Genomic DNA, 17,380 nt, shown 5'->3' on the forward strand with positions numbered 1-17,380 from the left:
CAACAGTAAAAATAATAGCTGATGTTCTCCCTGTTATATTGGACGTCTAAAACAATCAGTGGCAGGCTTTGAAAGGAGAGAGTTGATGAAGAGAATAAGGAAAATAGAAACCAAAATGAGGGAAATGTATGCAAATACTTAGCCAAGAAATAGGTTGGGAAAGGAGTTGATGAAGAAATAGAATACAGAGTCTTTACCTCTCTAGCTTCTGTAAGGTACCTTGAGGACAGTGAAGTTCAGAGGCAGAGGGATTAAAAAGCAAAGAAAAAAAATGAATTGGGCAACTGCCAGAAAACCTAAGTAACTTGGAAGAGAGCCATAAAGGGTAGTAGTAAGATGAAAAGTGGATGTATAGAAATGGAAACAGGAGCACATAAGAAGGGGATTGAAAAAGACAAGTGGCTTAGGATGTTGTACACCTTTGTACACCTTTAATCGGAAACATAAATTAGCCAAATAGAGAAGTTAATTTTTTTTGGTCATCTAATGTATGTATGTATTGCCTATGTATATTGCTGTTGAATTTTTCTCTTTTGAACTACCCAAATTGAAGCTATTTCCATCTTTCTTTATACCTTAATAGTTTATAACTACAGAATGGCAATTTCATTATCAATTCATCAATATTTAAGTACCCTTATGGGTAAATTTATACTGAATGTTCAGATACACCATTTGCTTTAACTTAGTCATTAAACCAGATTTTATAGTTATGAGGCATAGCCAATCAGTGTCTTATGGATTGATGGGACTGCCTAAAGGAACATAAAACCCAATTTTGATCATAATAGCTTAAAACTGAGAATGTTAAAATGGGAAAATAAAGCATAAAATTTAAAGACTCCAGATTATGTATATTTTAATCTGCCAGAGATTCTTGTTTGTAGAATTTTTCTCAGTTTTAGGAATTTTTAAAGATGTGTATGCAAGATTGTCTCAAATACTTTTTAAAATTATTCAGAGCAAAGATGATCTTTATATTTAATGATATAAAATGAATCGTCAAAAGATTGGGTGATCTGTGTAGAAACTTTATTACAGCTGCCTTGGTCCACTTTGTGTTGCTGTAACAGAATACCCAAGTCTGAGTATTTTATTTAAAAAAAGACATTTATTGACTTGTAGTTCTGGAGGCTGAGAAGTTCAATATCAAGGTATTGGCATCTGGCAAGGACCTTCTTGCTGCATCATCACAGGAAGAAAGAGCAGAAAGAGAGCAAGGAGGGGCTGAACCACCCTTTTATAATGGTACCAATCCTTCCCACAAGAATGGAGCCCTCATGGCCTCATCCTCTCTTAAAAGTTTCTAGCTCTTAATTCTGGTTTTTTTTTTTTTTTTTTGGTACTATGGTTCGAACTCAAGGGCACTCAACCCCTAAGGCACATCGCCAGCCCTATTTTGTATTTTATTTAGAGACAGGGTCTCACTGAGTTGCTTAGCACATTCGCTGTTCCTGAGGCTGGCTTTGAACTCTTGATCCTCCTGTCTCAGTGTCCCAAGCCACTAGTATTATAGGTGTGCGCCACCGCACCCAGCTTAATACTATTTTGATGGCAATTAAATTTTAACCACAGTTTTAGAAGAGGTAAACATTCAGACCATATTAACAGCTAGCCAATAGTTTTGAATTGGTTATAAGAAATTATTTAGAAGAATGAAGAAGTCTCAAACCTTAGAAACACTGGAGAGTATAAAATTGAAGGAGGAATAATCCTTGCCACATTTTTTTCTTTTGTCATCAATATGCTCATTACCACTTAAATGCTTTTAATCTGGGTTAATTTATCTATGCACACCACTAGACATAGGGCTTCCCAGAGTGTGCTAAGAATGATTAAATTGTTGTCCTACTTACTAAGTTTCTAGGGTTATTTGAGAATGACGGGGTTTAATCTTTGTCTTTTATGAAATGGGAATAGAAATTTTGAGAGAATGGACTGCTGTATGGTTGGATTGAGGCTCTCTTTGCAGCTGGAATGGGGATCCAACATACAAAGTGCTCTTCCACATAGATATACAAATGGCACTCAACTGAGCATTAACTAATGCTCAACAAAGCCTGAATGACTTTAAATGAGATTTCTACCCTTGAATATGAAGTCTGCTGTCTTTTATTTAGAATTGATAGTGATTGCATGTTCTTCAGTTTATTTCTTTTTAACTAGAGTTACTAGTTTCTCAGTGAGTGAGATTTCTTATAACTGTGGTGCCTTTTCTTTTGAAAGGCCTATTAACTGGGAATCCTGAGTTTAATGAGAAGGAACAATCATTGGGTATTTAAAGTATTCAAACTAGCCTGAGGTGCCAATCAGAGTCTATTTCCTGCCAGGATCTGCTCATCTGGAGTCTTTTCTGTTAGGAGAAAAATTAAGATCATAGGAGTATGTTAAAATATAACACAGCTCTTTTTAAGTGAGATTAAAGAAATTCTTATCCTTTCTCTGAAGAATGTCTCTAGTTTTAAAGCATCATTTTTTTTTCAGTTTTAATTCAAATGCATTTATATTTGAAGTCAGGTAATAAATACCTACCCCTCCTCAGAGTCCCCTCTCTTCCCTACTCTTATAAATTTATTTTTGGAAAAGTATGAATTATACATACTAAAAAGTTCAAGTAACATCAAAATCATGTAATCCAAAATAAAAGTCCCTTCTCCCTTTATTTCTCTTCCCAAGAGGCAACTACTTGTAACAGTTTCATCTGTCTTCACAAAGATTCTCTTTTTATTCTTTATTGGAACACACATATTTTACAGATTATTGGGTACCTTGATTTTTCCACTTGTGACTTAGAGGTGGGAATAAATAACTACATGTTTAAGTAAGTTCTGTCTATGTATTTGTCATTAAATTGTATACAGTTGCTTCTGCAGATTTCTGTATTACCCAGATAGTATTGAGTTATAGCAGATAATTTAATTTTAGTAATTTTTCAAAAATTATTTTAGTCATTCCTCTGCCTATGCATTAATTTTTTTTTCATTCAATTACAATGAATTCCTGTACTCTGTGTAATTCTATACTGACCAAGTCTGTACTGCCCAAGGTAGTAACCCTGGAGAACCATTGAATTCTCCTAGAATATATAAGCCTGGGGTAGGTTCATTGCTGTCCCAGTTTCTGCATTGAGTCCATTCTTGTCCTGAACTCTCTGTAGATGTGTGATAAGTCTTCCTGCTGGCCTTCCTATGGGCTCCATCTTCTCCCAGACTTCCAGAGCTCCTCAAGATCCTGTATCAGGACTGTCCCCAACTAGACTTCTAGGCTACAGTCAGGGAATGTGCATAGCATAGTACCCTCACAGACTTTTTGTGGACCTTACCTAGTGTTCCCTTTTATTTGTTATCTATCTATCCAGAGGATTGTCTACCACTGTATACTCTCTAGTATTCGCTACTGGTCACTTGCTTAAAAAATGGTGGTGGGGTTGAAAGGGAGCTTCTTCTAATTTGGAGAAATGCTATGTACAAATGACATTTTAAAATAAACTTTTATAAATTTAAGAATATTACCAAAGATCAACACATTAAGTAGAAATTAAAAAATATATTCAATATATATATATTTTTTAAACTGACTGGCCCAAATTATTCTCAGTATATTTCATGTGTCATTTCTAAATTGGCAACACTATTCTTTCATTTGTTCCATACTTTGAAACAAAAATTTAAATATGCTAGTGTGGATAGAACATGGGCCTTAAAATTGGATTATGACTTTTTTATAGTACTACTTACATTTGCATGATACCTTAATTATCTTTACTAAACATAAAATATGAGGGAAAACCTTGGATGCTAACTTCCTGAGGTGCTGGAAAGGGAGTGATTCTAGTTTGGAATTGTTAGTTATTTCTCTGAAGATGAGTCAGTTTTAGTTCCACAAAGTCTTGCTACCACTAGAGGGAGCTGTTGATAGTTCAGACAAATAAAAGAGGTTCATGGTAAGGAAGGGTAGGGGTAGGAGGCAGCATGTGTTGATCTGTGAGTCATAGCGCATTACTTTGTTTGTAATTTTTAATCTTACTGGCTCTTACTCCCTACAAACATGTCTCTTCCACGTTTCATGTCAGATATCCCTCCCAAAACAGTGACCCTTTGTCTAGTTTTCTTACATTCTGCTGTCATTCTACTAACATTTGTTACTGTTTATATTTTCTTATGACTATGCAGTTTCTGAAACTCATTTTGTGTTATAGTAACAAGCAGTCTTACTTACCATGTTATTTATTAACTGAGCTAGCTTTCATGTCAATAGAAACTACATTTTAAACCTAAATATTTCTATTTGGTTTGCTTTTATAATGAAGCCATAAAGATTTATTCCTAGTCTTCTGGCTTATAGAAGATATTAACAAACAACAAAGAAGAGATGCTGGCTTGTACTTAGCATTCAAGCTAATGTTGTTCATATTGTCTTATTAGAACACCTGGAGAGTGCAAGTTCTAACTCAGGTATACCAGCCGCACAGAGAGGTGAGTTTGTTTAATTAAGCAAATAGTCACCAAAGGTGTGGAATTCTAGTTAGGTGGTGCATAAAATTTCAGACACTGAAGAAATGCACTGGACAATGGAATAGACACCACAATGTGACTTTATTGTAGTTAGCATTTGTATTTTTTATTCATTAAATATTTATTTTTTTAGCATTTTAATGGTTTCTCAATTTCTAAAAATAAAATTTTAGTTTTTTTTAATTAGCAGTAGTGAATTATTTTTTTTAAAGGAGGAAGTTATTAGACTCATACCCACTTCCCACCCCCTTTATCAGAGGCTTTGTTACCAAAAATCAGGCATAGAAACAGAATATTGACAAAAATGATCCTTTAACTTTTATTACTGATAGTAGAAAGAAATTTTCATTCAAGATAAGTCAACTAGTAAGGATTTTTTTCCAAGTGTTTTCAACATTTTGATTCTTTTTATTTTAGGATAAAAATAGAGAAGGGGATTAGTTATAATGTTGAAATTGTAAATTAAATTCTAATAGGAATAGCTAAAATAGTTAAATAGAATGGAAAATAAAGTTAGTTATTTATGTGTGGCCCTCTCATTGCTGTTAGACCCCACTAACATTCTCCCCAAGAGACCATACAGCTGTGACATCACCAAAAATGCTCAGCCAGATGATCAAGAACTTGGTTTTGGACAAATCAGTGTCGTAAGCTTGACTCTTTACCACCTCTCTTATCTGACTTTAAAAGACCATTCTTTTTTTAAGTTGCAGTTAAATTACATCATCAGAAGGAGTGTTATGACGAGTAAGAGACGTCATCCATATTTTTTCTTTGTTTTTTCTTTTGTTTTCTGTCTGTGTTTTCAGCAACGTCAGTTGATTACAGTTCCTTTGCAGACAGATGCAGCAGCTGGATAGAGCTCATTAAACTGAAAGCTCAGACCATAAGGCGCGGATCAATTAAGACAAGTAGGCGGATGTTTCTACCACATTATGATGATCTGAGAAGCATATCCCTGATTTCGCAGTGATGAAGGCTAGACCTTACTACCTAGTATTAACATTGCCAATCAGTCGTGTGTTGGAGTGTGAAAGCTGCAGACTCTTATGGTCATGTAGGAAGAGTAAATGAAGGACCTTTAGATTTGTTAATTTTAACAAAACAGAATTTTTTTTAAAATATTACTTTTTGTGAAGGCGTAACTAAAAATATATAAATAGATATGATCTCCTTCTACATGGAAGGTAATCACTAGCTCTCTCATCAAAGAGGTAACTTTTCTAGGACCCAGCGTATTTTGTATATTGTATCTGTTAGCTTACTAAGCAATATCCAGAGGGCTAAAAGAATAAGTATTTCTGGAGAGAAAGTAATTAACTCTCATCTTATTGCTAGACTCAGTATGTTTATGTTCTTTATCAATACCCCATGTGTTTTGGTAGATTTTAAAGTAACTATATTTGAGGAAAAAAAACTACATTAAAAGGGAAGGAACTACCTTTTAGAGTAAATAACAGAGGCTATGTAACCAGCCAGGTCTGATTTTGAATTCTAGAAGTGCCAATTTAATAGCTGTGTGACCTTGGGCAAGCTATTCGATTTCTCTTAGCTTCAGCTTCCTCATGTGTAAAATGGGGATGATAAAAACCTATGTTGCTGGGTTGTAAGCAATACACATACACATAATATGTCTGGCTGATAGCAGTTATTTGGCAAGTTGTAATTATTTTGTGTTACTTTATAAACAATAATCTTTTGATGGCCAAGGTCATTTGCTAAGTTTTTTAAATTATGAGTTTGTTTAATCAAAAGGTTTGGAAAGGAAATATATACCACTAGTTAACCTAAGGTTTATCTACAAGTTGACAATGATGAAGTCGTCTGAAAAAGATGGAAATAACTGTACTGGGAAATATAACAACTTTCACACTCTCTTTGTAATAAATTGTTTCTACAGCAGATAATTTAATGCTCTGCCGCTTTTTCTTTTTCTTCACTTCATAACTGATCATTGTGTGTGTAGCTACTCCGCATCAACATTTTCTTTTGCAGGAATGCCATTTTTCTTCCAAAAGAATTCATTCCAGCATTTCCTTATGTGTTTTTCTTTCTCTCTCTTTTAATTGCATGCAGTGCATGATGATTTCTTTTCTTTCATGACATGGCTTAGCCTCACAGACAGCTGAATGTTGTCACCACTTACTTGGAAACCTTAGGGAATAAGTGACCGATATGCATTACCAGTATCTGTTCTTAATGTTACCTCTTCTTTTCTTCAATTTTAGCTGTGACAGTTGAAAAAGCAAGTCCAATGGGTGAAGGAAATTTCCGGAACCGTTCTGCTCCACCTTGTACAAATTCCACAGTTGGGGTTGTTAAGATGACACCTCTTTCTTTCATTCCTGGAGCAAAAATAACTAAATATCTTGGGATAATTAACATGTTTTTTATTCGGGAAACTACTTCTCTTCGTGAGGTAATTTTACTGAGATTATTTTGTTGGTGTTTGGATTTTCTTTGATTGACTATTTAGTAACAAAACCATGTCTCAAATTATTATTTTTCCCTAAAATAGTAAATATACATAAATACAAATACATATTTTACTTATTTATTTGTATTTTAATCACTTAAATATATTGATTCTGGCTTAAACTAATGCATTTCATATAGTAGCTAGTATTATTACCAGGAGTTTGTGTTAGGTTTAAACACATTTGTTGTTAGAAATTCTAGATTTTTATCAAGACCTTTATTAAATCAAACAAATTTATCTATGTTTCATTAGATTCTTATAATAGCCCTGAAAGAACAGCTTAGTTTTTTCAGTAGTTATTTGCCTGAGATACATTTAAATAGCAATTTTTAAGGGATCACCTTTAGAAATAGTGGAGGACCATATTATAGACATGTTTATGTAGATATTTTATGTAATTTAGCTTAATTGTTTCATCCCTCTGAAAAGAAAATGGAGCTGTTCATTTTCACTCAGTAAAAAGAAAATTATATTGAATCTTATGTTATAAGCAAATTAATACTGTGATATAGGGATAATTTTTAATTACTGAGGCTTGAAAGCAGGTAATTGCTTTATATTTTACTTTAGTAGCAGTTTGTACTTAATAAAGTATGCTTGTTATGGAAATGACTTAATTGTGCTTCCCACTCCCCCACCCCCACCTTAGTTTTACTAGAAAAACTTCTTAGAAATCAAGCTTTCAGGGGCCAGGGTTGTAGCTCAGTGGCAGAGTGCTTGCCTGCCATATATAAGGCACTGGGTTCAATCCCTGGCACCATATGGAAAATAAAATAAAAGGTATTGTGCCCACCTACAATTAAAAAAGAAAAATATTAAAAGAAATCAAGCTTGCATACTGTTTTCAATATCATGCTCACTGTCCTGCATCTAGCACAGTGTTTGGCATGGAGTAACATGATGCATATGTAAATGAATGATGATTTCTGACAGATTGTTTCATTAATTAGGTGGAGATTTTGAGATAAATTATTATTTTTTTCAAAATCTTTATGTATGATATTTTATATATATGTATATATGTGTATATATATATATATATATATATATACACATTTTGTAGTTGTAGATGAACACAATGCCTTTATTTTATTTATTTTTATGTGGTGCTGAGGATTGAACCCAATGCTTTACACATGCTAGGCAAGTGCTTTGCCACTGAGGTACCGCCCAGCCCCAGATAAATTATTTTTTAAATATTAAAAAAATTTTTTTTCTTTGCTGGGGATTGAATGCAGGGGTACTTTGGCACTGAGCTATAACACTAGACTTTTAATTTGTTATATATGATAGCAGAATGGATTTCAATTCATATTATACATATAGAGCACAATTTTTTTTATATCTCTGGTTGTACACAAAGTAGAGTCACACCATTCGTGTCTTCATACATATACTTAGGGTAATGATGTCCATCTCATTCCACTGTCTTTCGTACCCCCATGCCTCCTCCCTTTGCCCTATTTAGAGTTCATCTAATCCTCCCATGCCCTCCCCACCCACCCAAACACATTATGAATCACATCCTTAAATCAGAGAAAACATTTGGCATTTGGATTTTTTGGTTTGGCTAACTTAACATTATATTCTCCAACTCCATCCATGACTTTTTTATATTTTATTTTGAGACAGGGTCTCGATAAGTTGTCCAGGCTGGCCTTGAATTTGTAATCCTCCTGCCTCAGCCTCCTGAGTCACTGGGATTACATACAATTATGTACCATGACCCCTGGCAAATCTGTAAGACTTTATTTTCTATATCTTCTCTACTGCATAAGCTCCTGTACCCAAAAATGTTGCTTCATAGTAGATTTCTCTTTAATGGAAACTTCACAGCACAGTATTACAGTTCTATTCACAGCCTGATAAATTATTTTCTTACATCAATTAAACTTTTTAAAATTAAAGTTCTATAGGTACTCTACCTTCAAAATTTCTTAATAGACAGAAGGAAACTAATAAGACCAACAAAAAAATGCACTGATCTGTGATTAAGTTGGAGGCAATCTGAAACAACTCACTTAATTCCTTAATTGCAAAAAGCAAGACCTTTATAGGACTATGTAGAATGCCCTGGCTTTTTAGAAAGATGTGATTTATTAAAATGATTTTCTAACAGTTTACTCAGCTTTTCCCTTACTTCCAATTTAAAATTGGAAATTTCCTCCTAGATTTAAGTAACCTCCAGGAGAATTTCTAGAAAACAGGTGGACAAAACATTGTAAACTTTGATTGACCTTTAATTTCTGTTTTGTTTGTTTTTTGAACATGGAAAAAATTCCCTGAACTAATGGATTTTACTCCCTAACAAATATTTATGGAATACTTATTTTGAGTACCTGTTAGGTATAAGTATATAATGTGCAAAACAGATTCAGTCAGTACTACTTATGTGATTATAGTTTATCATGGGCAGATTACAAATTCTCTGAGCTTCAGTTAAGTTTAAAGTAAGGATAGTGAATCCTCATCCAGCCATGTTTGTAATAAAGTTTTGTTTGTTCATCCATACAGTAAATCCTATGAATTTTTGCCTGTTATTAGGATAACTTGGGATGATTTAATACATATTCTTTGACATTTTATGTACATTCCTAGATACATATAAATAATATGGTTATTTTCCACATTGTTGTTTAGGAAGGAGGAGTCAGTGGTTTCCTCCATGCCTTTATTGCTGAAGTGTTTGCAATGGTGAGGGCTCATGTTGCTGCATTAGGAGGAAATGCTGTCGTCTCCTATATAATGAAGCAGTGTGTCTTCATGGAGAATCCAAATAAAAACCAGGTGAGATATAGTTAGAAATCTCTGATTTGGGGAAACCTGAGAATTTCCCTCATGGCCAGCCAACCACCTCCATCACCCTCCCAGAATAAAAATGCTCTTCAGATTTCTTTGATTCTAGTTGCTAAAAACATAGTTCAGTGAAGTTATTAATAAGTATGGTCATATATAGCTTAGGTGCTATTCTCACATCTCAGGAAACAAGTTATTCTTAACCATTTTTGGAACTTCTGCTCCTGAGCTACTATTTCTACCATCATCTTGGTGGATGTTTGGAGTACAGTGATGTCTTGACTGCAGAGAGCTAAAAGTACAGGTTAGTTTATCCTGTGGTGCTGACCAGTTTTAACTGCCATACAGTGCAGGGTATATCATAATAGTTTATTCTGTTTATACTAGTTTATTTCTGTAAATAATGTTCTGTTCATGGGGAATAAAAAGGGTCTTACTGGGTTAAATTTATAAAATAAGGTTCTTTTATCAGTTTTTTTTGCATTTTTTAAAATATTTATTTTTTAAGTGTAGATGGGCACAACACAATGCCTTTATTTTAATGTGGTGCTGAGAATTGAACCGGATCCTGCCCTTGCTAGGCGAGTGTTCTACCACTGAGCCACAATCCCAGCCCCTCTTTTATTAGTTTTGAGTTAAGATAACTCACTCAAAATTTTAAAAGATTTTTTTTAAGTAAATGGCTATATGAGCTGTGATAAAGGCAGTACTTCTCAATGTGCTCCTCTTGGCATACATCAAAAATCATATTATTTGAATGACAGGTAGTGGTAGATGGATGAAATTCCTTATGGCTGTTGGTGATTGCTCCTCATTTCTGGCCCAGCAGAGGGGACCATTGAAAGTGATTTCACCTTTATTTTCAGTTTCTTCACAATCAGTTTCTTCTCAAGGGTGCTTCATTTACTTTCTCAACAATTTATATCTTTTTCTTATTGGAGTGTATCATATTTCATTAATAGATATTGAAGAAAAAATAATGCCGTGAGCCTGGAAGACAACGTTTTGATAAATTTCAGCAATAGCTAAGGAAAGTTAGAAGAGAGAGAAGGAAGGGGACCTATCAAACATCCTAGGAAATTTTTTGGTAGATAGCCAGTGTGCATTTAGTGCTCAATGAGATTTCTTAACTGAAGTTGTAGATTCAGTACCAGTTTATTGATCAGATTTGGAGCCAAGTAGATTGTATAGAATGGGTAAAAAGGGTATATAGTGGAGCAGAAAAAGGTAGAAAGAGAGGTAGAAAAATCAGAAGACGCTAAGAACTACCTCAAGACAGATCATCTGTAAGGAGAAGAAACCAGAGAAGGGGCATCCTGATTGGGATTAATAATTTGTTGTAAACAATCTGATATAATCTGATCATGAAGAAAACATCTATCAGATCTTAAAAATAAACCTGGTTCAACTGAATATTTCTTTACAATAATTTTATTTAGTGTAATAGGATTTCCCTAGTTCTATTGAAAAGATTCTTTCTTGCTTAATTATTTTGTATTTGAGATTGAGATTTGTAGTTTTAGATTTTTCCTGGTATTAGATTTATTCAATTTGTCAAAATTATCACTTTGACAAGTACTTCAAAATCAACTTGTCCAAAACAAAATCTTTCTCTGTGCCTTAGTTTCTTCATCTGTAACATTGGGATAAAAACGGGGGAAATATATGTAATATGCTAAAGTGCCTGGTGGATAGTAAATACCATAAAAGTTGTTACTATTATATTTTAAATATTACAAAGTCTTTAATGAGAGTAAATGATAAAACTTAAGGTTATTATGTCATACAAGGTCTTCCAAAATTTGGACTCTTCCAACTTTTTTAGACTTATGTTTTTACCTTTTACCTCTCCCCAATGCCCTTAACCTATGTATTGATTTATGTAGTTTTCCACCAAATGAACTGTGCTTTTTTGCATTTCTAGCACTTTGTAACATATTGGTATTATTAACTCCCTTCTGTAGGTGAGAAAACTGAGGCTTGCAGAATTTCATTGCTCAGTACGAGGCTCTAAATAGAAAAGCTAGAGTATACTCCCACTTCTTTCATTCCAAATGCTTTGGGCCTTCCCACTGCCAGTCTTCCTGAATGATAACTGTTAATTACTGCTTGCCATTTAGGTGCTCAAATGTCAGGTGCTATACTTCATGTCATTTAGCTTTTATTCACTTTTAATTTATTGTGATATCTTGCATACCCTTAAAAAGTATAGAGAATTATCTAACATAAACACTTTTAACCTGATAGTCAGCTTCAGAAATAAATATTAAAAATATGGTGGGAGCCTCTATGGACCTATTTCTTTTTGCTACCTAGTGGACCATCCTTATTTTGTTGCCATTTCTATGTAGGCTTTTATATTTTAAAAATTATATATGTATATAACTGTAATCTCATTTTGTATTAAAATGTTTTAATGTATTTTAAAAATAGGTGATACATAATTCAAAATTCAGAAGGGGTATTAAAAGAATATAAACAGAAAATTTCTCCCTGTCTTATATCCACTCAGTTTCTTCCCCTGTACAACCAAAGTTATTCATGTTTTTGGGGGTTTTTTTGTATATCACTTCTAGAGCTATAACACTTCATAGCATGTAACATGAGAGATTTTAGATACATTCAAGCAAAGATATGCCCCTTTTCCACAGCTTGTTCTTTCACTGAATTTTTCTAGGCAATTGTTCCATTTAAGGGCAAAAAGATTGTCCTCACTGTTTATAATAGCCACATAATGCTTCATGGTATGGATCAACCAGAATTTCTTTAACTAGTTCCCCACTGATGAACTTTTAGGGTGTTTCTAATAAATGTTATGCTAATACATACAGCACTGTAACGAATATGAAACAGAAGTGATTAGCAGAGGTCTGAGTGTATCTGTAGGAAAAATTTCTTAAAATGAAATTGGTAGGTCAAATCATAGGCCTTTGTTTGTAGTTTTCTTAGATATTGCAGAAGTTTCCCTCCTTTGAGAATATTTTCCACATTCTATTTATTTTCATTAATTCATCATGACATTTATGAGTTCTATCCTAAGTTCTTAGAACTTTTAGTTCATTTATATTCCATTATTTATTTAGGCTGTTTTCTATTTTTTTTATTACAAACACACTGCAGTGAAAATCATAGTAATTTTTTAGTAACATATCCAAGATTTTTTTCTAGTGCATGAAAAAAAATGTATATACAGTATGTGTATCTTATATACACACACATAAATGAGGGTAAGACTGGCAGATCACAAAGTGTCTACTTTTTTTTGCTTCATATCATCAAACTCCTTTCCAAAGTAGTTTCACAAACCCCACCCACCAGAAATATTAAATGTGTTTATATTGCCCCATGTCTTTGCCAACACGTGGTAATAATGAAACGCTACTTATTTTTAACCTTCATATGTATCTAAGTATTTTTTCATATGTTTCTAGGCTTTTTGAATTTCTTTTCCTGTGAATTGTTCTCTCATTCTTTTCTTATTTGTTTATTGAGTTAGTTGTTTTTCCTAGTGATTTGTAAGTCTGCATTTTGTTTTGTTTTGTTTTGGCTGTACAACACTATCCCTGTATAACAGAAGCCTATGAGGGTATTGTTGAGTGTAACTGAACTGGTCCTGTTTGTTGTTCTTATAGGCACAGTGTCTTATAAACGTAAGTGGTGATGCAGTGATTTTTGTTCGTGAATCAGACTTAGAAGTGGTATCAGCCCAGCAACCTACTGCCAACTGCCAGCCATTATGTACTGGAGGAGATGTTACAACCTGAAGAAAATAGGAAAGAAAGAGTTCACCTCATTGAAATTTATCTGTATCCATTGTTTTGTCATTATCGTCTTAGACAAAAAGAAATGAAATTAATTTGAAATAGTTAAGAAAGAATTGATACATTATGCGTAGATTTTTGTCTGGAATCTGTTGGAGGCATGAGAATTTCTAATCTTGATGTTTTGTTTGCCTAGTCTAGATAGACAGGCCCCATGAAAATTCTGCCTTCAATAAGTTAAAATAAATTTCTAAGTGAACTGTAGCAAAAATGAAAGTTACTTGTAATTTATGTTGATTTTAATAAAATCATAATTTAAAAATGAAATGGGAGGATTATCAGGAAACTAGAATAGCTACTTTATATAATTTAGAAAAACAAAGCAAGAAAGTCACATATTGTTAATGAATAAATAATAGATTTGAGAAATGTGGGGGAAATGGAGAAGAGTTTTCAGAAAACTACTGTGTGGATTTCTTAATGTGTTTTATTTTGATGAGGAATTTGGTAATAACTCTCAGTGGGTAAGTGCTTTCAGCCGTCTTTTAGAAAGTTAAAATTCTGTAACTTGATTCTGAAATACCTCTAACTACTGTAAAAGAAAAAGTAATTTATTAAAACTGATATCTTTTCATTGAAAAGTTTTAATATCTCCAACGAGGGAGGAAAATTTATAATATAATTTCATAACTGGCCACATTTGAGTTAGTATTTAATTTGTCTGAAGAGGCTTGGCTTCAGGTGGGAAGAAAACATTGGTGAATTTTATTGAAGCAGTAAAAATATAATTGATCTAGTAGGAACATAAAAATTATTTTCCAGTAAAATAATATTGCACTCCTACCAAATGTACAGAATTTTAGTAGTATCTTAAAAATTGTTGGTAGTGAGTTGGAGTGTATTTGGCATAGAATTTGGAAATGTAAATTGAAGTAAATATGCTGCAAAATGTTGAATGTATACATAGAAATACTTTTTTTGTCAATGCCAAATGCCCACTGTAAATGAATCTTAGATATTATATTTCTCCTTTGCACAATAAAAATTTCTTTATAAAACTCATGATTTTGTTCTCCAACAAGCTGCCCTACGGATTAGTTATTTCCTTGTTATTACAGGTGTCAATATTTTTCTGTATTTTGTTTATAATTTTATTTTTTAAATAAAAAATTTATAAAGATAAACTGAAATGTTCCTAAATCTCTTTTTTGCCTTTTGGATATAGTACTGTGAGTTTTCTGAATCACTTAACCATCTTATCATCTCCATTTATTCCTCTGTCAACAAACATCCATTGTGTGCTTATTATATGCAAAGCCCTGGTCTTTCAACAACTGAGTAGTTGGCATTCATTCAAGAACATAGTTTTAGGTGGTGAACAAAAATAAGTTCTTGCTTTCGTAGAACTGCAAATTTGGCTGCAAAACCAAATAATTTGTAAAATGTATTATATATTATATTAAGCAATTACTAATGTTTATTGAATGCTTATTATATATATTTATTTTTTTATTTTTAAAAAATATTTATTTATTTATGTATCTTTAGTTTTAGGTGGATACATTAGTTTTTATGTGGTGCCGAGGATTGAACCCAGTGCCTCATGTGTGCAAGGCGTGCATTCTACCCCTGAGCCACCACCCCCAGCCCCCTCAGTGGTATTTTCTTTTTTTTTTTTATTTTTCTTTTAATTTTTTTTTTAATTTTTTTTTGTTGTTGGTAGTTCAAAACATTACACCGTTCTTAATATATCATATTTTACAGTTTGATTCAAGTGGGTTATGAACTCCCATTTTTACCCCATATACAGATTGCTGTATCACATCAGTTACACTTCCATTGATTTACATATTGCCATTCTAGTGTCTGATGTATTCAGCTGTCTATCCTATTCTCTACTATCCCCCCTCCCCTCCCCTCCCCTCCCCTCTTCTCTCTCTACCCCCTCTACTGTAAATCATTTCTTCCACTTGTATTATTCTTCTCTTATCCCTCCTTTCCTCTAATATGTAATTTTGTATAACCCTGAGGATCAACTTCCATTTTCATGCAATTTCCCTTCTCTCTCCCTTTCCCTTCCACCTCTCATCCCTGTTTAATGTTAATCTTCTTCTCTAGCTCTTCGTCCCTACCCTGTCCTTAGTTACTCCCCTTATATCAATGAAGTCATTTGGCATTTGATTTTTAAGGATTGGCTAGCTTCACTTAGCATAATCTGCTCCAATGCCATCCATTTCCCTCCAAATTCTATGATTTTGTCGTTTCTTAATGCAGAGTAATACTCCATTGTGTATAAATGCCACATTTTTTTTATATCCATTCATCTATTGAAGGGCATCTAGGCTGGTTCTACAATCTTGCTATCGTGAATTGTGCTGCTATGAACATCGATGTAGCAGTGTCCCTGTAACATGCTCTTATTAGGTCTTTAGGGAATAGACCAAGAAGGGGAATAGCTGGGTCAAATGGTGGTTCCATTCCCAACTTTCCAAGAAATCTCCATACGGCTTTCCAAATTGGCTGCACCAATTTGCAGTCCCACCAACAATGAACAAGTGTACCCTTTTCCCCACATCCTCTCCAGCACTTGTTGTTGGACTTCCTAATGGCTGCCAATCTTACTGGAGTGAGATGGTATCTTAGGGTGGTTTTGATTTGCATTTCTCTGACTGCTAGTGATGGTGAGCATTTTTTCATGTACTTATTGATTGATTGTATGTCCTCCTCTGAGAAGTGTCTGTTCAGGTCCTTGGCCCATTTGTTGATTGGGTTATTTGTTATCTTATTGTCTAATTTTTTGAGTTCTTTGTATACTCTGGATATTAGGGCTCTATCTGAAGTGTGAGGAGTAAAGATTTGTTCCCAGGATGTAGGCTCCCTGTTTACCTCTCTTATTGTTTCTTTTGCTGAGAAAAAACTTTTTAGTTTGAGTAAGTCCCATTTGTTGATTCTAGTTGTTAACTCTTGCGCTATGGGTGTCCTATTGAGGAATTTGGAGCCCGACCCCACAGTATGTAGATCATAGCCAACTTTTTCTTCTATCAGATGCCATGTCTCTGATTTAATATCAAGCTCCTTGATCCATTTTGAGTTAACTTTTGTGCATGGTGAGAGAAAGGGATTCAATTTCATTTTGTTGCATATGGATTTCCAGTTTTCCCAGCACCATTTGTTGAAGATGCTATCCTTCCTCCATTGCATGCTTTTAGCCCCTTTATCAAAAATAAGATAGTTGTAATTTTGTGGATTGGTTTCTGTGTCCTCTATTCTGTACCATTGGTCCACCCGCTGTTTTTGTTACTATTGCTCTATAGTATAGTTTGAAGTCTGGTATCGCTATCCCGCCTGATTCACACTTCCTGCTTAGCATTGTTTTTGCTATTCTGGGTCTTTTATTTTTCCATATGAATTTCATGATTGTTTTATCTATTTCTACAAGAAATGCTGTTGGGATTTTGATTGGCATTGCATTGAACTTATAGAGAACTTTTGGTAATATCGCCATTTTGATGATGTTAGTTCTGCCTATCCATGAGCAGGGTATATTTTTCCATCTTCTAAGGTCTTCTTCTATCTCTCTCTTTAGGGTTCTGTAGTTTTCATTGAATAAGTCTTTCACCTCTTTTGTTAGGTTGATTCCCAAGTTTTTTTTTTTTTTGAGGATATTGTGAATGAAGTGGTTGTCCTCATTTCCATTTTAGAGGATTTGTCGCTGATATACAGGAATGCCTTTGATTTATGCATATTGATTTTATATCCTGCCACTTTGCTGAATTCATTTATTAGCTCTAATAGTTTCTTTGTAGACCCTTTTGGTTCTGCTAGGTATA

At 33.7% G+C, this 17,380-nt stretch overlaps 1 protein-coding gene across 10 annotated transcripts in view; it reads left to right on the top strand.

Moving 5' to 3' along the window:
- C2cd5 (C2 calcium dependent domain containing 5) overlaps positions 1–14,669 on the top strand; it is a 99,320-nt gene extending 84,651 nt beyond the window's left edge. For 5 of the 10 annotated variants that reach the window (XM_026392309.2, XM_026392311.2, XM_026392316.2 and 2 more), the window contains 5 exons: positions 4,425–4,475; positions 5,324–5,425; positions 6,743–6,933; positions 9,634–9,780; positions 13,422–14,669. In XM_026392309.2, the coding sequence (XP_026248094.1) occupies positions 4,425–4,475; positions 5,324–5,425; positions 6,743–6,933; positions 9,634–9,780; positions 13,422–13,553 (623 nt within the window). In that variant the 3' untranslated portion in view covers positions 13,554–14,669. The remainder of the gene's footprint in view (positions 1–4,424; positions 4,476–5,323; positions 5,426–6,742; positions 6,934–9,633; positions 9,781–13,421) is intronic. The other 5 variants (XM_026392314.2, XM_026392315.2, XM_026392318.2 and 2 more) reach the window with 2 other exon arrangements.
- Positions 14,670–17,380: the final 2,711 nt, after the last annotated feature.

This window comes from Urocitellus parryii, chromosome 5 (genome assembly GCF_045843805.1).
Source record: "Urocitellus parryii isolate mUroPar1 chromosome 5, mUroPar1.hap1, whole genome shotgun sequence".
Classification (NCBI taxonomy): domain Eukaryota; kingdom Metazoa; phylum Chordata; class Mammalia; order Rodentia; family Sciuridae; genus Urocitellus; species Urocitellus parryii.